At 49.1% G+C, this 24,293-nt stretch overlaps 1 protein-coding gene across 1 annotated transcript; it reads left to right on the plus strand.

Annotated features, from left to right (window-relative positions):
• Window positions 1-1,262: 1,262 nt before the first annotated feature.
• AATK (apoptosis associated tyrosine kinase) lies at window positions 1,263-24,083 on the plus strand. The gene is made up of 12 exons (XM_054977500.1): window positions 1,263-1,365; window positions 5,769-5,848; window positions 7,043-7,161; window positions 9,232-9,319; window positions 10,028-10,161; window positions 13,098-13,182; window positions 13,705-13,826; window positions 14,860-15,009; window positions 16,003-18,916; window positions 20,201-20,354; window positions 21,207-21,440; window positions 24,055-24,083. Exons 1-12 carry the CDS (start codon window positions 1,341-1,343, stop codon window positions 24,081-24,083), a joined length of 4,134 nt encoding a protein of 1,377 aa, XP_054833475.1. The 5' UTR covers window positions 1,263-1,340.
• Window positions 24,084-24,293: the final 210 nt, after the last annotated feature.

The following is a 24,293-nucleotide window of genomic DNA, read 5'->3' on the forward strand; positions in this document are numbered from 1 at the left end:
AGTTTCGTGTCCTGTTTTTCATCGCCTTCTCTCCAGCCGGAGTTTCATGGAACACCCTTTTCTTTTCAAAGGAGATTGCAAATTGGCTATCCTTAAATATCCTGGGAGCTATTTCCCAGAGGCCCTCAGCCCGAGTCACCACACAATTGTGTGTTGGAAGAAAAGAGGAAGAGTGTGAGTGAGTGCACGGCTGTCTCTGTCGTCTCCCCCTACCCAGTTTCAGTAGGTGTGTTTGTATCTTGACGATAGCGTATGAGTGGCTCTGCTTTGTGTGTATGGCCCAGTTCATAAATGTGCTTTGTTCTGTGGGTGCCCGCTTGAAATGGCACTGTGAAAGATGCAGGCACAATCCCAGGTAGAAAGATGGTTGTGAGGAACAGTTCTCTCCACATACGTCTTCTCTTTTCACTCCAAGCAGAGAGTTTACAGGGACATGGTTGGAGCTGCCCAAACTGTGTGAAAATCTCTTTCGTACAAATGACCGCTCCATCAGTGAAGCACAGGCAATTTTATCTCAACTGGTTATCCCTACAGGGAGAATAATTCAGGCCGGTGTAGTGTGACACCTGTAAATATTTGTTAACTGAACCTTCTCAACACCTCTGAACTGTTAAAGCCATATCCACATTACCAACTGAAACTACTTTAATAGTAATTCTCTCATCTTAGAGAATCCTGAGAATTGTAGTTTGAGGGGAAGATATGGAGAGACTTAACAACAGCTCTCCAAACCACAATTCCCAGGATACTTTGAGGGACTCCATGACTATTAAAATGGTATCAGACTAATGCAGGTTAGGATGGAGTAGATAGTACCTGTGTGTGGAAGCCCTTTGGCATATCTGTATTTTCCCCTAGTGTGTCACTGTTGGCTATGCATATATGTATTTCTCCCCCTGTTTGAGGAGAGGGTTTGTTCCTGTCTCCCCACACCCCACCAGTGTTTGTTTACATTATTTACCTTTACATATCCAGGAGGGGGAAAGTGCTCTCTCCCCCCACTACTTGTTTGGAGAAGGTGTGTGTGCCTGTGTTTCCTCATTTGTGTGCGAGATAATAAGACTTCAGAATCTTTCAAGAACCTCACATGCATTATTTCAATCATTCTGACAGCATGAGAAGGCATATGTTTCTGCTCTGCTTCTTTTTACATGCGTAGTTTAAAAAAAATGCCTTCCTACCCTGTGGTGAGCTGTTTCCCTCCCTCCCCTCTTTGCCCCCAGGAATTTGAGAATGCTGAAGGAGAAGAATATGCCAGCGAGTTCTCTGCCCAGGGCTCACCAGCCACGCAGAATGGCCCCGAAGTGTACATCCTGCCTCTCACTGAAGTCTCTTTGCCCATGTCCAGGCAGCCTGGGCGCTCAGGTAAGCTAGCGAAGCCTCTGCATTTATTGAAATGACTCCTTCACTATCTAGGCTAGCACAAGCCTAGAATCACTGCTAAAGTCTTATGCTCGTAATAATGAGCAGGGATTAGAATTTTTTACTCACCAAATGCTCATGCATTGAGAAGGCCGAGGGAAGCTCCCCCCACCCATACGCACTGTGATTGTGAGTTCATCACTGAGGTTAAAGCAGTGTGAGGGATGACTAATCAGCGTTGTGTTGGTACCTATGAGCCCGTGGCTTGGGAAGGTGGCCAGGCACCAGTGCAGGCGGGCAGGTGTAGTAGCAGTACTAAGATACTGTTCATGGCTTGGATCCAATGGTGCTGTTCTTCCCTCCATGTAACAGCGCCAGGGCTTTTTTTCAGCAGGAATGCAGTGGAACGGAGTTCCAGAACCTCTTGAAAATGGTCACATGGCTGGTGGCCCTGCCCCCTCATCTCCAGACAGAGGGGAGTTTAGATTGCCTTCCGCGCTGCTGAGCGGCACGGAGGGCAATCTAAACTCCCCTCTGTCTGGAGATCAGGGGGCGGGGCCACCAGCCGTGTGACCATTTTCTCCGAGGGCAACCCACTGAGTTCCACCACCTCTTTTCCCAGAAAAAAGCCCTGAACAGCACTATTATTGGCAAAGGAGGGATTTTTGCCAACTCGGCCCCCCAAATTGTTCGTGAAGGTCATCTAACCCCTGGAAGCAAAATTTCAGGGGGTTCATTGGGCTGTGGCAGGAGAAGGAAGACTAAAAAGTCCCATTCCATTAGTGCCATTTTCTGCTTTGCATCCAACCTGTTGGTTTAAAGTAGTAGTAGTAATAATAACTGTACTTAGATACTGCTCTTCTAGACAGCTTAGTGCCCAGTCAGAGCAGTGAACGAAGTCGATGTTGTTGGGATCCCCATAGTATAGCTGGGGAGCTGGGGCTGAGAGGAGTGGCTGACCCAAGGCCACCTGGGCCATTTTCACACTGCTTACAGGCCACGGAACATCGCTCCAAGCTCCCGGAACGACAGATCCTGGCGCGATTTTGCATGAGAACTACTGTTCTCGCGCATAATCGCGCCAGGAAGACGCTGTCGTTTCGGGAGCTTGGCGTGATGTTCCTTGGCCCGTAAGCCGTGTGAAAACGGCCCTGCTTAGCTCATGGCAATAGAGAGATTCAAATCAACAGAATGCTGACTCGTAGCCCAACTACTTAACCACTATGCTACAGCCTAGAGTTATCCATGTACATGGATCTTTACCGAGTAAGATAAGCAAAAAGAGAGGGGCTCTTCCCTGAAGAGCTTACAAGCAACATTTTGAGAAGAGCAACAGAGAGCTGAAAACAGAGGTGTAAAAAATAGGCAAACTCAGTGACGTGCACTTAGGTTCAGCTTCAGAAGGGCCTTGGGATCGTTATCTGTTGGTTACTTTTTAACTCCACCCTTCCTTAAAGGTGCTCTGAGAGCCAAGCTACAAGTGACTCCTGACACAGGTTGGACACTTGTCAGCTTCCCTCAAGTTTTGATGGGAAATGTAGGCATCCTGGTCTTGCAGCTGTAACGGAGAGCCAAGCTGTAAAACCAGGACACCTACATTTCCCATCAAAACTTGAGGGAAGCTGACAAGTGTCCAACCTGTGTAAGGCGTCACTTGTAGCTTGGCTCTGAGTGGCATGCTTGGTTTTCCCCTTCCTTAATTTTATTTTATGCTCACAACAACCCTTTGAGTTTAGGCTGAAAGAGAATAACTATCCCAAGCTCACTTTGTAAGTTTCATGGCAAGCAAGGATTTCAGCCAGCGTCTCTCCGGTTCTAGCTCCAACGTTCTAGGCACCTCACCAGAGTGGCCCTTCTGGCCGTCTCTGCTGAAAAATCCTACAAAATCCAGCCTAGATGAGATGATACCTTCCATTGGTGTAGAGGCATTCAAGCATTTAGTTCTTATTTTTTATTTCTTTTATTTATACCCCACCTTTCTCCCCAATGGGCACCCAAGGTGGCTTACCTAATTCTCCTCTCTTCCCTTTTATCCTCACAGCAACCCTGTGAGGTAGGTTAGGCTGAGAGTGTGTGACTGGCCCAACGTCACCCACCGAGCTTCCATGGCAGAGTGGGGATTCATACCCGGGTCTCCCAAATTCTCGTTGGACACTCTAACCATTACACCACACTGGCTGCCTTGAGTTATATGAAATGCATATTCAGGATGCCAGCTGTTTTGTGTAACACAAAAGTGTTATCCTTTTATCAAGAGTTGTTGGTTTAATAAAAATGAGCCGCATTGTGGTTTTGTTCTCTGTGGATCTAATGCAGCAAGAATGCCTTCCGCTGAACTAACAGACATGAAGCAGTATGTTGTGATAGGAATCCAAGGATCACAACTGGGTTGTCCCATGCATTACTCCCCAAGCCTCAAGAGACTTCAGCGTATAGGCAGGCTGCTCATGTGTCTTTAAGTCTAGGCGGCCTTTTATTTTTTCTTCTTCAAGTTAAAGATCCCTGTTCTGGCCTCCCCACCCACCCTGATGGTTGTGAAGCAACTAGGCTCAAAGGAATGGGCGCTGTGAGTCCCGCTGCCCACGACACGCTTGCAGCTGCTTGCTGGATACTGTGTCCGGGAGGATCAAATCCTGGTTTCTGTCCTGGAAGTTGGTTGTCTTCGCCCACATCTGGGGATGCTCGGTTGCCATTGGCAGCAGCTGCTGTGGAGGTGTGGGCAGCTTTCTTGGCGTGCTGAACAGCTTGTTTTTGAGCCGTGTCAAACCAGCCGTGTTTATCGGTCATTTTTATTGGCAGACCCTCTAATACCAAAGAATATCTTTGTGGTATCTTTTAAGGTGCCGTTGGACTCCCGTTTTATCCTTTGCAATATGTGTTATGGAGGCATAGATGTAGGGTTGCCAGCTGCAAGTTGGGAAATTCCTGGAGATCTGGGGGGGTGAAACCTGGAGAAACCTGGAGAAAGTGGTGTTTGGGGAGGGAAAGGACCTTGGCATGGCATAATTCCATAGAGTCCACTCCCCAAAGTAGCCATTTTCTCCAGGTGAACTGATCTCTGTGGCCTGGAGACCAGTTGTAATTCCAGGAGATCTCCAGCCGCTACCTGGAGGCTGGCAACCCTACATAGATATGATAGACACCCCCACACACACACACACACCTCTTGCCCTCTCTACTCCAAATACTATTCCTCCCTTCAAGGAGCAAGAAAAAATGCCACAGATTTGGCACTGAAAAGTATGTACGCAAATGGTAGGAGGTACAAAGGGGGAGGACTGGTGGCAGTTGACATTCTTCATGGGAAGTGCCAGAGACCCACATTAGAGGAGCTTTATGTTTCCATACTGCAGCAGCTTTACACCGCTGTTCTTTAAATCCACCTCCAACTAGTATCTTCCGGATTGTTCTGGCTCTTCAGACGGGGGCTGTGGCCTGCGACTCGACAGTGCCATCTTGTGGGGTCAGCATGGCAGGGCATTCTCATTTAGAGGATGTGGTAGGTTCTTCAGGGAGCCCTCTCCCTAGGGTGGGGTACCTAGAAAAGCGTTTTGGACGCTCCGTTAATGGTAAGGCAGGAGCCTGAGAGAGGTATGGTGTCTCTTGGTTTCCCGCTAAGGGGAACTGGCCTTGCCCTTTTCCCCTCAGCTGAAGTTTCTCCCGTCTCCTGACCTGAGCATTTCCTCTCTCCCTCCACCCCACCCCTGAAACAAAGGCTCTTTGGTCCCTACCTCCCACAGGCCTTGCATTCCTTCCCATGTGAAGTGGCTGAGGAATCCAAGGCCTGCTTTAATGGGAAGGATGGAACAGGAGTCAGTCCAGTTAGCCAGGCATTAGGTGCCCTCTGCTCTGCCCACATGATTTTGTCCATGGCAGCCCTGCGTGATCTGAATGGACGCCTAAAGAATAGCTTCAGTGTCCAGCTGCAGCTACCATTGCTGGGCTCAACAATAGGGCTTTTGCAGCTCAGAGTGATGGGAACAGCGGCGTCTGGCACTGAGGGGGCGAAGAGATGGCACTGCCTGCTTGCTGGGACATGGGACTGCCCAGTGGGATGGGCACTGCATGGCCACATTCTGCTGCTTGAGGGCTTGGACTGGCTGTAGCAGACGTCTCCTTGTGCATACATGTGTGTGCACGCAGGATCTCTTACCGTCAGCCCTCGCTGTGCTTTGTCACTGAAACAAAGATGCAGCAAGACCGCTCAGCCTGGCCTCAGCGCCTGGGATGTCTGCTGCTTTCTGTAAGCTTTCCTGTGTCTGGTTATTTAGACCGCCTTCTGCCCCAGACCCCCATCTTCTGTGAAAGCTAGAACGAATCCGCCCACGGGGGCCAGACTAGCAGAACCACAGGCTTACCAGACAGGTCATGCTGAGGCTCAGACTATTCTATGTGCTCCTTCACAGTTCAGCTTCTCAAATCCACTGACCTGGGACGCCACAGCCTGCTGTACCTCAAGGAAATTGGCCACGGATGGTTCGGCAAGGTAAGCTCGTGCCCTGGGTTTGACCGCCCACTTCACAGCATTGATTCATGGAGAACGGACCCCTGGGGTGGAGGTGGGTCTCAGAGGCTGTATGGAGTTAAACTGGAGAACAAGGGAAAATTGGGCAGTTTATTTTCTCTGCACTTTTACCTCGAGAGGCTCTTGCCCTCTCTGTCGATGCCAAGTATTGCACTTTGGCGGCGGCTGATATGGGAGCAGGACTGGAACAAGACATTTTTACCTTACAGGCTACTGTTGAAGATCTTAACTGGGGCCGTGTTGTAGGGCATGGAGCAGGCAATGAAATGGGAAGAGCTGGAATGAGTCGTTAGTGTGCAAAGGGTCAGGGGGATTGCCGAGGCAGGAGAGGGGCTGGTAGGGGAAGTGAGAGACCTGAGACAAAGCATGGGTTTTCAGTGGCACCAAAGGCAATGACTTGTCAGTCATTTTCATATGTATCTTTATTTCTAATTTGGAATTCTGTTTCGAACGAGGCAGAAAAAAGTCCGGTACTCAGTGCTCCTGACTCTCTCAAAAGCCTGTTTGAGAGCTGGCCGTGGAGTATCCTAAGTGTAAGTAGAAGCAGGCCAAGGAGGGGGAATTGCTAGGAGGAGGGCTGTAGAGCAAGGACTCTTCCATTTGTATTTTTTTAATGGATTTTTATTGCACGTTTTAATTTCATATGAGCTACCATTCGAGTACATGTTATTAGCTGGAAGCATATGACCTTTAAAATAAATAAAGGAACGAGTAAACGCGTGAAATCAGTTGAGCTGCAGTATAGATTCAGCCCAAGACCACGTGTGAAACGAGCAAAGGCTAAGATTTAAGATTTACAACCAGCTTATAGTTTACCCTGGGTCACTTTTGTCAAACAATTGGCTAGGAAACAGATGACACTCTTGTGTTGAAAAGGAATCCCAAAAAGAATGTTGAGTGGCACAAGTGGAACAAACGGAAGCAAGGACATGAAAGCGTTTCTTGTTTTTGTTCAAGAATGGTGAGGCAGGCTGGGTTTGCGATGTACGGGCCCGGTGATGACGAATCCGGCATTTTCACTTTGCCCTCTTCATGATATTTGCAACAAGTCAGTTCAGCTTTCACAGTTCCCATCTGAGAGATGCTGAGAATCGTCCTAGTGCATTAAGTTATATGAGAGTTCCAGGGTTTGCACTTCTCTCTTTTCCTTTTTAGGTGTTCCTCGGTGAGGTGAATGCAGGGCTCAGCAGCACTCAAGTGGTCGTGAAGGAGCTAAAGGCTAGTGCTAGCGTGCAAGATCAGATGCAGTTCCTGGAAGAGGCTCAGCCGTATAGGTAGGTTCTTGGGCCTTTCGGTAGCAGAGAATGCAAAAAGGAGAATTCCTTGGGTCTATGCCATTGGCTGCAATCCTCGGTCCTCCCTGTATGAGGATTCTAATCCCTAAAGTATCTCCATCAATGGAAAAGCCAGCCATTAATATAGACATCGCTACTGTATCAGCTTTGTTTACTTTGTGCCCTTCTATCATTTTCATTTACAAAGTCAGTTCATAGCAGGGTTGCTTAGAAGGGGACAAAGCCTTTGAGAAAGCCCTAGAAATGGGGGCATGGGGTTGAGGGTCCATGGAGCTGTGTAAGATGTGTGATTTGTTTTATTGTGATGTTGGCATTGGGCTTGGATGTTATGAAGGGGGACCCAGTGGGAATTTTTGTTTGGGGACCATGCTAGCTAATAACCATCCTTATCACAGGCGAGGGACGTGGAGAACAGTACTGGCGACACGCATACACAAACACTCAATAACACAAGGCCTTAATTTAACAGACAGCTAGACCTAAAGCATGCTGCTAATTGCAGCTACCAAAGCTAGTACTCCCAGGCCAGAACAGAAAAAAAGAAAGTATGCTTAAAAATACAGTATCCGTAAATACAGAACTGGTCTATACCCACAACTGGTCAAATGGTAATAGAAGGCAGAGAATTTTTTTCACTTTCAACATGACATTTTTTTGATTTTTGAGAAGGAACTTTGACAGTAGTGTCAGGACTGAAAAGCAACCTCAGAATTATGTGAAACTCTAAACTAGGATAGAGTCCAGTAGCACCTTTAAGACTAACCAACTTTATTGCAGCATAAGCTTTCGAGAATCACAGTTCTCCTCAGATGCAGCTAGGCCTGAAGAAGAGAACATGCATCTGAAGAAGAGAGCTGTGATTCTTGAAAGTTTATGCTACAGTAAAGTTGGTTAGTTTTAAAGGTGCTACTGGACTCTTTTCTATTTTTGCTACTACAGACTAACACGGCTAACTCCTCTCGATCTAAACTAGGATAGTTTCAGGTGCTACTAGACTAAGTCTTTAAGGTGCTACTGGACCTGAATCTTGCTCTTCTAACTTAGGATGGATAGAATTACATTGATAAAAACACATAATAGAAGGACAGGAGGAATTCTGTGAGTTACATCTTCTCTAGGGCTGGAGTGGGAATCAGCTTAAAGATATGTACTTAAGATGGCTGTGAAGATCCAGGAAACCAAAGGGGAATTCAAGCCATGGCTAGGGATGCTGAAAGATCTACGTGGAAATACAGTATCTGATCGGGACAAAATAAAGAAAAGAGGGAAATAGTACACCAAAGAACTATAAATAAAGGAGGGAAGGATTTCAAAAAAACATCTTTTCATGAAGAACCTGCAGTCTTAGAAAGTGACGTGAAAGCCGCACATTATTTTACTCAGAATTAATCAATCCAGAATAACTAACATTCCCTGGTTATGTATCCATGACAACTAAAGGTCCCCATTGCATGCATGGAGATACTGGAAGGAATCCACTGTTTTGAGCAGGCTGGCGATGCCTGACTTTTAACAGCTTATGCCCTGATGGCGGGAGAGCTGCAATTTGGGCCTTGATGGGCGGGGGGGACAGTGCTGGGAAAGCAATGAATGACTTGTACTGACTCATGAACAAACAACTCTCTATTGTTTGTGGCCCTGCTGGGGTGGCTGGTACAACTTAGGACTCATTTATTTATTGTCCTTGCAGGGCTGTGTCATAGGAGAGCCCCTCCCTGTCCCCAAACAAACCCATTGTTAGAAAAGGGGATGGGGAAAAAAACTGCACACCCTGAAAAAGATTTCTTTCTCAGCTAAACCTGGTTAGAGCATCATCCGCAGGCCTAACCTGCTGCTCTTCCGGCTATCCTGGCCTTTGTTTTTCTCCTGCTCTTTGTTCAAATAGTACCACACAGCTCTCCAGGGCTTGGTTTCCCTTGCTCTGCCATGCCCATGATCCCCAGAGTATCTTGAAACCCTCAGCCCTCAGCCTTTCCTTATCCCAGCTCTGGACGTGCTCCCTTGCACTTTCCCCTCCAATCCCGTCTCTTTTTCTCCCCTGCTACACAGGGCACTCCAACACACCAATCTCCTGCAGTGCCTGGCCCAGTGTGCAGAGGTCACACCCTACCTGCTGGTGATGGAGTTCTGTCCATTGGTGAGTCGCTAGAAGAGGAAAATCCCTTTGCCTCCTTTCCCCAAACCTCTCCACTCGTGTCTTAGCCCCCAGGTTTGGAGGCAAGGAAGCATTCTCCATTATTGTGTGTTGTTGGCACAGTTCCCAGCCTTGGGGGCGGGGTGTCGTGCTGCCTGTTCATTGGTTGGGGCCCCTGAAGCCATTTGTTCTGTAGCTGCCTTTCTGCGGAGCACCTGCCTTCTTGCATGGGCTGATCTGTAGGGGATGGGGGGTGACCGTTTCTGCTTTGGATAAGGGAGGGTTGGACTAAGTGCCCACAGGGAAGGGCCACGGCTCAGTGGAAGAGCATCTGCTTTGCGTGTAGAAGGTCCCAGGTTCAATCCCTGGCTCTTCCATTCAGAAGGATCGGGTCGTAGGTGATGTGAATGCCTGAGACCCTGGAGAGCCACCATGAGTCAGAGCGGACAATACTGCCTGACCTTGAAAGACCCAGTTTGAGGCAACTTGATGTGAGCGCTGCACTTCCCTCTCTGTGCTGCTGATGCTTCCGTTTACGTGACCTTTCCTGTCCCCTCAACCTGGGCCCTCTTGGCATCACCCCCTTTGACGGCATTGCAGAGATGCTCTTTCTTTCTTGTTCTTCTCCCACCCATCCATTGAGACCTCACAAGAGAGGTCCAGAGGCAGTGGTTGCCATGGGTAACGCTGCTGCTGCTGCCACCCTGACAGGGTGACCTGAAGGGCTACTTGCGGAGCTGCCATGTGGCCGAGGCACTGGCACCTGACCCCCTGACACTGCAACGCATGGCCTGCGAGGTGTCCTGTGGCCTGCTGCACCTTCACCGTAACAACTATGTACACAGGTGAGACTTCCTGTCTGATTGCTTGCTGTGTGTATGTGGGGGGGGGAACCGCTTCTTGAGTTGCAATCAAGCGCAGAGATCAAGAAGGAGTGGGAGATATGCAGGGTGGTGGCCATTGTAGTCAACTAAGCAACCGCTGTGGCTCTTGCAGCCAACCTGTTTGTGTCACACGGAAGTGTCCTGAGCCCACTCAGAGCCAAGCTACAAGTGACTTTTTCCACATGGAGAACACTTGATTGTTTTCCCAAGTTTTCCTGGGAACTGAAGTCCGAGTGTCCTTCCCCTCTCTGTTAGAATCGCTGCCTGAAGAGCCAGAGAAAGCCGGCGGCAGCAGCAGCTTTTGCAAATTGTTCCTCCAGTCACAAGCCTGCTGCTCTGGAGAAAGTTGCTGTGCTGGGGAAGCTCCCCGGGAGCAGGATGCCCAGGGAGAAAGTAGCAGCTGCCTGCCCCCAAACGATCGTTGAGAGCCCTCTTGTCCAGCAGGCTTGTGACTGGAGGAACGATTTGCAAAAGCTGCTGCTGCCCCCGGCTTTCTCTGGCTCTTCAGGCAGCAATTCTAACACAGAGGGGAAGGACACTCGGACTTCAGGTCCCAGGAAAAATTGCGAAAACAATCACGCGTTCTCCACGTGAAAAAAGTCACTTGTAGCTTGGCTCTCAGTGGCTAAAGATTGTCCCTCAGATCCTTGGGTTTTAAAGTTATCTGTGCCTTTCTGGAAATTTGCCAAGACCTGGCTCAGAGATCACCATGAGAATACTGGCATGGAGATAAGATGTAGAGGCATGCTGAATATTGGTGGCAGTGGATCATAGAAGGTGAACTGAGCTGTATTCTGGCGTGGCTTTGTAAGTTTTTCTGGGGCAAAGTGGGAATGGGAGATTTTGGGTTCTTGAGTGGGAGCTGTGGCTCGCGAGAAAGTGAGGGGGTTGGGCCCTGTAGGGATCGAACTTGTCTGGGCCTTACGCACAGGGCTTCACTAGTCCCTTCTCTTTCCTCCTTCTTGTCCTGCCTGGACACATGGAACATGGCTTACAGCAAGGAACCAGCAGGCCCTGGATATTTCTGCCGCTTCCGCTCTTCGACCGATTGCTCTTCTTCCCCAACAATATCCTGGTGCTGAGCGAGTGGCGCTCAGAGACTCCAGCATCAGTGATTTTGTTGAAGAGGTTGAGCTCTGCCATCGGATGAAGGCACATACTCCAGGAAGGGGAGACGTCTTAGCCTGCACGGGGCATCGCATTTTGTGCAGCCTAGTGGCTAACAGGAAATCCCGGGCTCAAATCTCAGCTTGGACATTAAATTCACTAGGTAGTATCCAAAATACAGGATTAACAGGGTTTTTTTCTGGGGAAAGAGGTAGTGGAACTCAAGACCGCACAATGATGTCACTTTGGGTCAGCTGGAACAAGGGGGGGAGTTTTTTAAAGTTTAAATTGCCCTCGGCGAAAATGGTCACATGGCCGGTGGCCCCGCCCCCTGATCTCCAAACAGAGGGGAGTTTAGATTGCCCTGTGCGCCGCCAAGCAGCGCACAGGGCAATCTAAACTCACCTCTGTCTGGAGATCAGGGGACGGGGCCACCGGCCATGTGACCATTTTTAAGAGGTGCCAGAACTCCTTTCCACCGCATTCCCGCTGAAAAAAAGCCCTGGAGATTAATAGCACCGACTTGCCTTTCAGGGTTACTGTAAGGATTATGTGAAGACTTCTGAACACACAAAAGCCCTATACAAATTCTAGTATCACCTCAACCAGGCACACACATAACTGAGATAACTCCGTATTCCACCTCTCGCCCCGCTTGTGTGATGCTGCTGCAGAAGGAGGAGACATACTTGTTGTGGAAAGAGTAAATAAATTAGACACCTGGAAGAGCAGGATCCTATATTTCATCTCCAAAAATTAAGGATAGTTGGGTCATTGCACTTCGAAATGTTTATCACTTAAACTTAGGTTAATGGGATCTTCATAAGGGTATCCCTTAAACACGGAATGCATCAGCAGCAGCAGCAGCAACCACACATTTAAGAATGCTGTAGTGTACGTGGTGCATACTCTGTGCCCCAAATTCGACGTTATACTGTCGAAATCCAGACATGCCCATTTATGCAAATAGACATTCTGATTGAAATTCCAGATAGATTGCTAGGTCTGAGACCGTAGAAAAGAAGGGGAAGGAAAGGAAAGTGCACAAAAGGGAGCAGGATGTATTTGGGGCAAGGAGGACGGGTGATTTGACATGGTTACTAGAAAGGATGAAAGTTTCACTCACTCACCTGGAGGAGCTAGGATTCTAAAAAGCCGTAAATTCTACTACCAGAAAATCTAGCATGCGTTTGCTTGAGTTTACTTTGCATGTTGTGTTTAAATGTCCTGCTATGTATGGACGTGACTGTGTTGCAGAATTTGCAGTTTTTAATTCCAGTGTAGAACGGGGGAAGAGAACTGCAGACTTGCAGCAATAGGAGTATTAAAGCAAAGGGAATAGGTGCAGGAGGACTAGCTCGGCCTGCCATGAGCAGAGGTGAATTCTTCCTCTGTTTACTGGTCAGCTCTCTACCCGCCCATTCGCTCTACTCTAGGGACTTCGCTAGAACATCAGGAGAAGGAGGTGAGGTGGGGTGCACGGTTGACCATTGAATAAGCAGCAGTTTTAATGAACGCAGGCTGGTGTGTGGCTAGAGGGCGATTTTCAGACTCGCTACATTTCATCGGCTAGCGAGATCTTCGTTGCTCTTGTTGTTCTTTGGTATGCTGGGCAGACCTAATGCAGGGAGGGCAGCAGCTTTGGGATCCTACCAAATCTGATCAGTCCTTCCTCACTCCCTGGCTCAGTGCTTATGCTGGTCTTGATCGCAATGCATGAATTCCCCTGGTCTGACTGGCGCTTACTACCTTCCGTTGTATAATCTCTGCGGGGCGTTTCTTTTGTCTAGCGACCTGGCACTTCGGAACTGCTTACTCACGGCTGACCTGACTGTCAAAATTGGCGATTATGGCCTTTCTCACTGCAAATACAAAGTAAGTCTGCTTTGGGGTAGGGAGCCAGGCAAGGGGGCACACAGCATCGGCTGTGCTCCCCCTGTCGAGCTTGCAGCACGACAGGGGGAAAGCAGCTATCTTTGGGTGAGGGGCAACTTTGCTGGAACACATGCATCGAAGAAGAGGATAGGAACATATGTCGAAAGAATCAGAAGAATTATACCTATACACACTTAAACACCCATGCACAGTATCCTATAAACGTGCATGTTGGGGACAGATTCAATGGGCTTTGCCATTACCCTCAACAATAGTGCAAACACCAGTGACTCGGTAGGCGAGGTAAAAGGGAGAGGAGTGGAGCCAAAGGGCAGTGGCGTATAATGAGACCTGCCATATTTTCCACCTGGAAGGAGTTTTGCATGCTCCCTTTATTGGCAGGGCATAGGGTTTAGAGTTTGCATGTAGCTGAGGGTGGAGGCTGGCCATCCTCTGACCAATTTGCAGTTTCTTTTGATGCCGGTTTGATGTGGTCTCGCTTTGTCTCTGCATGCCTGGCAGGATGACTACTTTGTGACGGCTGACCAGCTGTGGGTACCGTTGCGCTGGGTGGCCCCTGAGCTCATCGACGAGGTACATGGCAACCTGCTTATCGTCGACCAGACGAAGACCAGCAATATCTGGTGAGAAAATCAAGGGTTGGTGTGATAGAGAAAGAGCCCCTGGGTTGAGAATATTGGCAGAGTGTGTGGCTGACTATACGTGAGAGAGGAGGAAACCACATCAAAACTCTGCTCAACCTGATCCATAGACCAAGTCCTCAGAGCTGGGATGGCCTAGAACAGTGTGGAGAAACGCCATTCTGTTGTTGGAGTGAACTTTCTATGGGCTGCAGAGGGGAGGGGCCAGTTCTGGAGTGGAATGTGATTGGAGGGAGAGCGAGTCAGTTGGCGGAGGGGAGTTGGAAGTGGACAGTTGGTGGCTGGAGAGTGGAGGGAGCGATGGCTCTGAGGGGAGAGGGAGATCTAGTGTAACCCCAGGTAGCAAAGGACTGGGCCTGCCCTACACAACATCTAATTAGGGCATGAGGGAGATAGAGTAGGGGGTTCTGTTTATGTTTTATTATTCCTTCCGTTCACTGTATATTTGCCTGTGTATAGTCAGAAGTTAAATAAATGAGTTTTGGAATTTAAGAAGGAAGAAGCTCTTCTGTTCCACATAGTCCCCCCAACCGCTTGAACCCACGAGCAGAGGAGGGAGGTTAGGAGGCTGTCCCACCTAACCAGGACCCCATACAGGGACAGTGGTGGCAGCAAATACCTGGGGACAGGAAAGGGAGACAGCCCCTTCAGGTGCCTGGCCAGAGGCAAAAAGGAAGAGATAGGCAGTGCGGGGTCTACCAGTAGGAGGAAAGGTCCCGTTTCGCCACACAAAGTAATTGGAATTCTTTGTACTAGGCATACAGAAATGCAACTTGTTGCCACTAAGTGATTGTTTATGGCTCCTGCTCTCTAGGCTTTATTCTGTTGGCCCAGGAGCCAGACTTTAGCATCTGCTACCTTAGTTCAAAGCATTCTCTATGAAATTGCGGAAAGTTTATATAAGCAGAGTGTGTTCCTTTTGAACATAGCTGCTCTGGCTTCAAAGAAGCTGGGTGTATCTGACATATGGTGTACTGTGCCTCTCTGTGTGTTTTAACTGTCTCCTTCTTGGCAGGTCATTGGGCGTCACCATCTGGGAGCTTTTTGAGCTGGGTGGCCAGCCGTACTGCCACTACTCGGACCGGCAGGTGCTGACTTATGCCATCAAGGAGCAGCAACTTAAACTTCCTAAGCCAAAGCTCCCACTCTCACTCTCTGACCGCTGGTGAGTGGAATAGTATCACCCAAGGGTCAAGAAAAGAAGGGTGACAGGCATATTGGGACAAAAGCTGATTCCGCACACGTTGGATAATGCACTTTCAATGCACTTTATCAATCGTTTGAGGTGGATTTTTTGTTCCGCACACAAACAAATCCATTCCAAATGATCTATAAAGAGGATTGGAAGTGCATTATCCAACGTGTGCGGAATCAGCCAATGGCTAGTTTGGACAGGTGAGACCAGTCGGGTGGGTAGATGTTCACAAGCTGCCTTTGTGCCAAGCTCTGACACCACAGCCTTCAATTTAGTGACAGCATGCATGTGAGTCTTCTTGGACTGGCAAGTTGCCCACTTGGAGTTTATGTGCATCGCATCCAATCATTTTGTTAGAAACAGTTGGAAGGGTAAAAGGGTCAGGGCCTACAGAAGACCAGAATGGGGAGACTGCTATGGTGAGCGCATGAACCAAGCTTATCTGATGGATGCCCTTTTGGGGCAGTGTGTGGCTGCTCCCCACCCACCCATCCCCGTGCTCCAAAAGGTGTAAATTGTGCTTTCCCAGGAGTCAGTCTGGAGCAGCAAGTGAGATAAGGGTGCTATTCTTCTTTCCCTCTATGGAGATACAGCAAGATGGGTAGCCATGTTAGTCTGTCTGTAGCAGTGGAAAAGAGCAAGAGTCCAGTAGCACCTATAAGACTTAACAAAATTGGTGGGAGGGGATGAGCTTTCGTGAGCCACAGCCCACTCCTTCAGATACCTTCTTTGCACTGCTACGAGTGCAAAGTGCAAGACTGCCCTGGTTTGCACACTCAACTGTGCCGTGCTACTGGACTCTTGATCTCCTTTCCCTGTACTTACATCTTTGTTGCAGTTCTTAAGTACCTAGAGGGATGTTGTGTGAGGTTGAAGAGGGAGGAAAGAGGTGTGCTGCTGCTAGGGGAGGAGGAAGATCTGCACAGCAAGTGAAACTGAGTCTTCTCTCTTCCTTGCTCTCAGGTATGAGGTAATGCAGTTCTGCTGGTTGCAGCCAGAGCAGCGCCCCACCGCTGAGGAGGTGCACCTGCTGCTCTCTTACCTATGTGCCAAGGGCGCTTCGGAAGTGGAGGAGGAGTTCGAGCGGCGCTGGAACTCCATGAAACCCGGGGGAGGGGGAGGCTCTGGCTCCGGCTCCGGCTCCAGCCACCTGGGAGTTGAGCTTTCCTCTTTCCCGCTGCTGGAGCATTTCTCCAACGATGGGGATGATGTCCTGACTGTCATGGAGACGAGCCACGGCCTCAACTTTGAGTACAAGTGGGACCAAGGCAAAACCGAGCACTTGCCAGCCTCCGCCTTGAGCCCTCGTGGTGCTGCCCGCTATCATGAGCTCTACTATTCAGCTAGCAGCAGCGGAGGAGGAGGTGGGCACCTCAGCCTGGGCGTCTCGCCCTCCTGCTACGAGTGCAAAGTGCAAGGCTGCCCTGGTCTGCACACTCCAGGGGTGGTTCCTGTGCTGAGCGCCCACAGCCCTTCCCTCAACAGCGAGTATTACATCCGCATCGAAGAAGCGGCCTCCGAGGGGAGTGGGGCTGATCTGGATTACACCATGTGCTCCTACAGCCCCGAGTTTGGCTGTTCCTCTCGCTGGCAAGCGAAGGAGGATCACTACGAATCGAACAACAGCCCCACTGTTTCACTCACCATGGAACCTCTTCTGGGCCACTCCGTGCACGCTGACACTCAATGGGAGCCCCCTGAATACTACTCCTATGGAGGACAAGGGGACAAGGAAGCCCCGTACTACGAGGCCTCCCCCAGGGAAAGTGTTGACGACTACTTGCTGAAGGAGCCCAGTGGCTCCGAGTGGCGCGCTCCAGTTTTGCAGAAGAGCATCTTCACTGACCCACTGGGTGTGTCACCGTCGATGACTTACAGCTTCAAGGAGGCCACATCGGACTGTGTCGCTCTGGAAATGGGCGAGGAGAACTCGTGCAGCAGCCCCAGGAGTGAAGAGGGGGAGAACGATGAATCCCCTTCCTCCAGTAAGCATTGGGCATCCAACACCTCAGCCAATAACAACAGCTGCCATTCACTATCCCCCTGTGAGCCACCTGCCAATGACAGCTGGTGCTACCGGAACATGATCACCTTCCAAGGGCTCATGGCGGAGCCACTGGGCACAGTATCCCGCGAGGAGCCCACTCTAGGGCTCAAGGATCTGCGAGCAGCTCTCCTGGGTGAGGAGCATGTAACGTCATCTCAAACAGGCTCTTCGTGTCTAGACGCAGAGTTGCCTACAGAGGGGCAAAAATCAGCCGATGTTCCTAGTATTGAGGTCAGTATAGAAGACTCCACTGATCCCCGGACCGAGAGTGGAGAAGGGTGCCCCCAGGCCATTGTGCCACCACTGGAGGAAGTGGACGTGGGGGCATCGTTATCTGTGCCAGAACCAGCTGCCAGTATAGATGTTGGAGATACAGCTGCACTGGCTGAAGTACCAGTCGCTGGAGAAGATCTTGTCATTGTGGAGGAAACTTCCGTTGAATGCCCATCCAAGATGCTACAGGAGATCAACCTAGAAAATGGCAAGAGTGTCAGCAGTGAACAGGACCGGACACCAGACAAGACTGTGTCGAGCGCCAGTTTCCCCGATATGGATGAGGCCAGCGACGAGGATACAGCTGAGATCACTTTTGGAGTTTTTGCTGACTTCTCGGTTGATTGTGTCGAGAGGCAGGATATAGTGCCTGCTTTCAAGTCCTTGGAGAAGCAGGAGGGGACCCCTGACTCTTTGGACTCATTGGATGTTCCCTCCACCACAAGTTCCTGTGAGGCATTCAGCCCCACAGCCTACGTATCCTCAAGCCAGCCTAAAGCCCTGGATAGTGGGTATGATACAGAGAACTATGAGTCTCCTGAATTTGTCCTCAAGGAGCCTCACGAGTCACGAGAGCCTGAAAATTTTGCTCAGCTAGGGAAGATGCAAGAAGACAGGGAGGACTCAACCAAAGAGCTAAGCCTTTCCAGTTCTTTCAGCGCTGAGCTGCAGGGTTTAGATGAGAAGAACCCTTACCGTGACTCGGCTTACTTCTCTGACTATGATACTGAAGGGGGAACTCGGGAGGATGGGGAAGAAGACAGTGATGGTTCTGAAGGACATGAGCCAGAGGACTCGCAGGTCATCACAGAAGGGCTGGGGAAGGGCCTGAACCAAAATGGCAGCGCATGTGAGTCTCTGCCCTCCTGCCCTGAGCCTGCTGCCCCCTGTGGAGACCGTGCGGTCTGCACCTCTCCAGAAACCGAGGAACAGGTCATGAGGGAAGGAACTCTCCGTGCGCCACAGGGCCTGCTGGTGAATGCTGAGGAGCTGGAGTCAAACTCAGCCAGGGACAAGGATGAGGGGACCGTTGCTGTGCCCAAACAGCTGGCTCCCACCCGGTCCTTTTTCTTGTCACCCGTGGCCATGAGTCCAGAGGTGCCCACCCTGGTGGTTGAGGGAGATGTGGGGGCAGGGGGGGCAGGGCCAGAGCGTGTCTTAAGTGAGCCAGAGCAGCCTGGGGAAATGCAGGGAATGGGCGAGAGTGAGAAGGCCCAGAGCAATTCTGCCCTCTCCGGTCTCTCACTGGACCTGTCAGCAGTACCATCCCGGCTGTCCTCTCTCTCCGCCGATCCTGAGGAAGAGGAGGATGACACAGAGGACAGCGATGAGTCTGACGAGGAACTGCGCTGCTACCACATCCAAGAGCAGAGTGAGGAGAGCGAGGAGGAATTGCCTGCGGTGCCCATTGTGGTGGCTGAGAGCCACAGTGCACGCAATTTGCGCAGTCTGCTCAAGATGCCCAACCTGCTGGTGGAGTCCTTCTGCGATGACCTCGAACGCAAGAAGAAAGCTGTCTCCTTCTACGATGATGTCACCGTCTACCTCTTTGACCAGGTGACTTGTCTGGGGGTGGGTGGGGGGAGAGCGGAAAGGGAGAGACAAGCCTGAAGAGGTGCCAAGTAACAGGGTGCCAATTGCATTTCTGTTTGAATACTGCATCCTAAAAGATTCTAAAGGAGCTATTAGACATTTCCATCACCACCATCTGCTCTGGGACTACTCTAAGCCAGCCTCCAAATTTCTAAACCTGTAAACATTAGAGCTCTCTATTGGCATGTAGTTGTAGTACACCTCATCATCATCATCATCATCAGTGCCATTTATAGTCCACCTTTCTCACTGACACTCAAAGTGGATTACACCATGTGAGATTAGTACAGTCAATATCAGGAACATTTCCATAAACAGTGCCATAGGGTAAATAAACAAAAGTTCACGAAGTTCACGTAGCATTAGCAGGAATCCAATACAGAGTTGAAGTAATGCTGAAACAGAACATAAGAAATTCTAAGACTGACATTAGAAAACACGAAGTACAGTTAGCTCATAGGAGCACGTATTTAAAACAACAGATAGTACATAAGGCAACATAGTGGTGATGTCTACGGTCCTTGGTGCCATTCATTGTAAGTACTTGCAGAAAGAGTATTAACCTATTCCTATTAACCAGGAAAATGGCAGAATTAACCAAATGTTACGCCAAAGCCCTGCCATTAATTTAAGCCCAACCCGATCTTTTCAACTTGGCATGGAGGTGACCAAATTGCCTGCAAATTGAGGCTGCCAAACTGAGGGCCAAACTGCAAGTGACAAATGACACAGGTCGGACACCTGTCAGCTTCCCTCAAGTTTTGGCGGGAAATGTAGGCAGCTTGGCGGAATGTTGGACAAGCGGCAGTTGAAAAGTTCATTGTACAGCAGTCGGAGAGCCAAGCTGCAAGACCAGGATGCCCACATTTCCCATCAAAACTTGAGGGAAGCTGACAAGTGTCCAACCTGCGTCATTCGTCACTTGTAGCTTGGCCCTGAGACTGGAGAGCTTTTGGGGCTAAATGAGGAAGGGCTGGTAGTAGAATAGGTCCTGGCAGATAAAGAGTGAGTTGCTTATCCTCAGCATGGTAGCCTGAGTTGTTGCAGAGTTGCAGGGAGGAGTGGTGGCTCAGTTGAAGAGCATCTGCTTTGCAAGGACCAGGCAATAGGTGATATGAAAGACCTCTGCCCAAGACCTTGGAAAGCTGTTAGCAGTCTGAGTCGACGAGACTGTTTCAGTATAAAGCAGCTTCATGCAAGATGGTCCCATAATAAGTGATAATTATCCACTGTTTTTCTTATGTACAGGAAAGTCCCACAAAGGAACTTGCAGATCAGCCTTTCCCAGCGATCACAGAGCCAAGCTTGGCCCAGAAAGAAGGCACCACTCCTCCAAGCCCAGCAGGCAGGACAGATACACCAAACAGTTCCTCAGAAGGGAGCACCTCTGAAGAGAGTAATGGTAGGACTTGATGGGGAATTGAAGGCCAATCAAAGCTAATGGAAGGGGGCGGGGTCACGTCATGTTTCCCAGCAGCTTTGTGAAGACGTGTTTTGAGCTCAATTTACCTCCCCTTTTTCTTCAGAACAGGGGTTTTCATTACTGTTTATACACTTTCTGTATAATACAGGAGACCTAAGAATGTATTTTTCTGAGTTCTGTTTTGTATGACCCTTCTTCACTACCATGGGTGGGTGTTCCTTGGCATTTTTTTTGTCACCATCACCACTGCCTGAGAGCCAGTTTGGTGTAATGGTTAAGAGTGGCAGGACTCTAATCTGGACAGCCAGGTTTGATTCCCCACTCCTCCACTTGAAGCCAGCTGGGTGACCTTGGGTCAGTCACAGCTCTTCCAGAGCTCTCTCAGCCTCACCCACCTCACAGGGAGATGGTTGTGGGGATAACAACAACATACTTTGTAAACCGCTCTGAGTGGGTGTTAAGTTGCCCTAAAGGACGGTATATACATCAAATGTTATTATTATTATTATTTACCTGCTTTGGTCTCATGATAGCTTCACTGTCTGCCTAAATGACTGGTTCAAAATTGGTTCATAGCTTTTCTCTGTTATGTTCATTAGGAACAGAAAGCATTTCATTTATTTCCTCCTTCTCTGAAGTTTGCAGTAAGGAGCTTCCAGGATGCAGATATAAATTTGACCTCTCTGTGTTTTTGACCACTAGAGGGGGATAGAAAGTGGTATGACATTGATCGTATGGCCTTTGGGGCTCCAGTAGGATAACAGGCAGAAAGCCCCATTGGAGGCAGGATTCAAGCTGGTTGAGACTTCTTCCTTATGTCTTCAACTCCAGGCGGTGGTTTTGAATGGGATGACGACTTCCCCCTCATGCCAGTGAAATCGTCGCTCATGCCATCATTAACATCGGCGGTGTCTGAGCCGGTTCTCCCTACGCTGCCACCCATACTAGTGCCTGCACAGAAGCAGGTGCTGCCCATCCAGTTTTCACGCTTCACCGTCTCACCTGCCCCAGTATCACGGTTCTCCATCACACACGTCACCGACTCAGACGTCAAGTCCGTAGGAGGTAAGGTGCATTCAAAAAAGCAAAATGATCTTAATGAGGAGTGGGGAACCTGATAATGATAGTGCTTCTATACCTCTCTTCTAGACAGATTAGTGTCGCACCCAGAGTGATGAACAAGTCAGTGTTATTATTATCCCCACAATACAGCCGGAGAGCTGGGGCTGAGAGCTAAGCTACAAGAGACGAATTACACGAGGAGGAGCATGTGAAGGAAGTCGCAATGTTAGCCGGAAAACTGAGTTTTAAAAGAGATCGGAAGGTTTTGTTAATTTCCCGTCTCTAAAGATGCTAATTTCCTCTTTGCCTCCCAAAGGCTCTGTCAGTTTCATTTCCCCTTCTAGGAGGCAAAGAGGAAATAAACAAACCCTCTGAGGAGGGATCTTTGCTGTCTCTGTAGAGAGGGGAAATTGACAAAGCCTTCTGATCTCTTTTTAAACTCAGCTTCCCAGCTAACATTGCAACACCTTTCACACGAGCGTACTCATGTAATTCGTCCCTTGTACTTGAGTAAGGAGGGGCTTACCCAAGGCCACCTACTGAGCTCATGGCAGTAGTGGGATTCAAACCAGTAGAGTGCTGATTTGCAGCCAAACCACTTAACCACTGTGCTACAGCAGCTCCCGAAGCGTTTAGGCCTTAAGCCAGCTGCAGGTGGGGCAATTCTTCTCAAGCCACATAATCTGGAGTAGATGTCATGTGATCAGCTGTTTCACTGTTCCTGCTCATATCTATTGGCAGGAACAGGCTACTTGCAGCTAGTTCATGAGGGATCAGCTGGGAGCTGGCTTTTGATCTCCTGCTAGGGAAATTCTGCTCTGTACCCAGCAAAGGGTTTGGGGGGGGGGGTCCGGGGGAGTGGAATCAGGAGCAGACTTCCCGTTGACTAGCTGGAAGTCAGATTCTTCTTGGGCTGTGAAAGAGTAGAGAAAGGAGAGTTATTTCTGTTTCTGCCCAACATGGAAGGGAGGGAAGAGAAACTTCACTGTGTAGCTATTTTTCTGCGGGATGGCAGTGGAGCAGAACCTTACTCCCAGCTGATCTCCCAATCAGCTGGGAGTTAGCTTCTGTCCAACAGTCAGATGCAAATTTATTGGATAGTAGCTATCAAAGTTGCTCGATGCAATCCAAACATACCACAGATCAGCTCACTGTCTGATTGTGAGTGTTGAACAGGATTAAGATCAACTGCTGAACTGTTTGCTGCAAAATTCATAGCATCCCCATATATAAGTACCTGAACATAAGAATACTTTATATGGACAGAACCAGTAAGAAAAGTTTCCCACCATTCGCCCATTGTACTGAAACTCAAGGGCACAGTTGATGAGAGGCAAATGAACAACAGGAAGTCGTGAGATGCAGCTTTATAAATTCTGATTCAGTGGTTTGGTGTCCTCATATAGTAAACATCAGGGCTTTTTTTCAGCTGGAATGTGGTGGAACCGAGCTCTGGAATCTCTTGAAAATGGTCACATGGCTGGTGGCCCCGCCCCCTGATCTCCAGGCAGAGGGGAGTTGAGATTGCCCTCTGTGCCACTTGGCACGGAGGGCATTCTAAACTCCCCTCTGTCTGGAGATCAGGGGGCGGGGCCACCAGCCATGTGGCCATTTTGCCAAGGGCGATTTAAATGTTTAAAAACTCCTCTCATATTCCAGCTTCCCCAAAGTGACATCATTGGTCCAGGGAGCGTGCACGCACTTTGCGCATGCACATGTGGTACCAGGGGCACCACCTCCCACCAAGAGTTGCCCCCTGTGCTGGCAACCCACTGAGTTCCACCACCTCTTTTCCTAGAAAAAAAGCCCTGGTAAGCATTGTTCCAGCGTTTAACATGAAAAGTTTTATGCTTTGGCTTGTACAGGAACCTGTAGATGCAGCCCTTGTTAGTGCTTTCCGTTTAAAAGAAATGTACACAAATGCTGCTCTTTAGATTCAATTTCTCTTTGGCCCCATGTGCTGGCTTTACAAAGAGAAGTTTGATCACTGAACCCAATCACTTTCTTTTGCTGCTGTCTCACTTACATTGTCACCAGCACCTGCTAGGAATGAAAACATGCAGCAGCTGAGTGCCTAAAGTGGAAGTAAAATGAAGCAGAAGTCCAGTGGCATTTTAAAGACTAACAACATTTACAGTGCAATTCTAAAAAAGAGTTACTCCAGTCTAAGCCCAATGGGCTTATTAAGATGGAATTTATTAAGAGGGAAGTAGCCCGTCTCTGTCTACCAGCTGCCTTTTACTTTGTTCCCAAACAAGTGGGTGATAGCAATCGAGTGGGAAGCCAGTGGGCGTAACGTACCAGTAATAAGTTCACTGATATGCTCCAATCAGACATACTTACTAAAGAGAGTTCAAAGCACGTTCAGAGGACTTGGAGCCACTTTTTTAAATCACATAGCCCTACATATTGTTTGTCTGATGTGGATATACCTTAATTATGTCTTTTTGGCAAAAACAAACTTCCAGCATTCATGATAAAATTGGCATGGTAGTGGAGAGATGGGCTGATCCGTTCTCTTACTTTCAGGGCCTTGAATGTTGTAGTTCTGGGGACAGAAACGACAAGACCTCTGGGTCATGCTGCTTTTGTTGCTAACACCCTGTTCCTTTTCCAGGCAGCAGTGAAGATGGCGACAGAGAGTGAGCTTGGCCACCCATTCTCTTTTTGGACTTTCCATCCTGACCCCTGTAGCATCAGTTTCTGCATCGGGGGAAAAGGAGTAAGGATTGAGACCCAGAATCTGGGTGGAGCAGAAGAACTCCATGGGGCCTCGGTCTATTTTTTTAAGAGGCAGATTTTATTGGACAGATCTTGACTTCAAGCTGCTAGGGCTGGAGCTGCCCCACAATGCGG

The sequence above is a fragment of the Eublepharis macularius genome, chromosome 4 (assembly GCF_028583425.1).
Source record: "Eublepharis macularius isolate TG4126 chromosome 4, MPM_Emac_v1.0, whole genome shotgun sequence".
Classification (NCBI taxonomy): domain Eukaryota; kingdom Metazoa; phylum Chordata; class Lepidosauria; order Squamata; family Eublepharidae; genus Eublepharis; species Eublepharis macularius.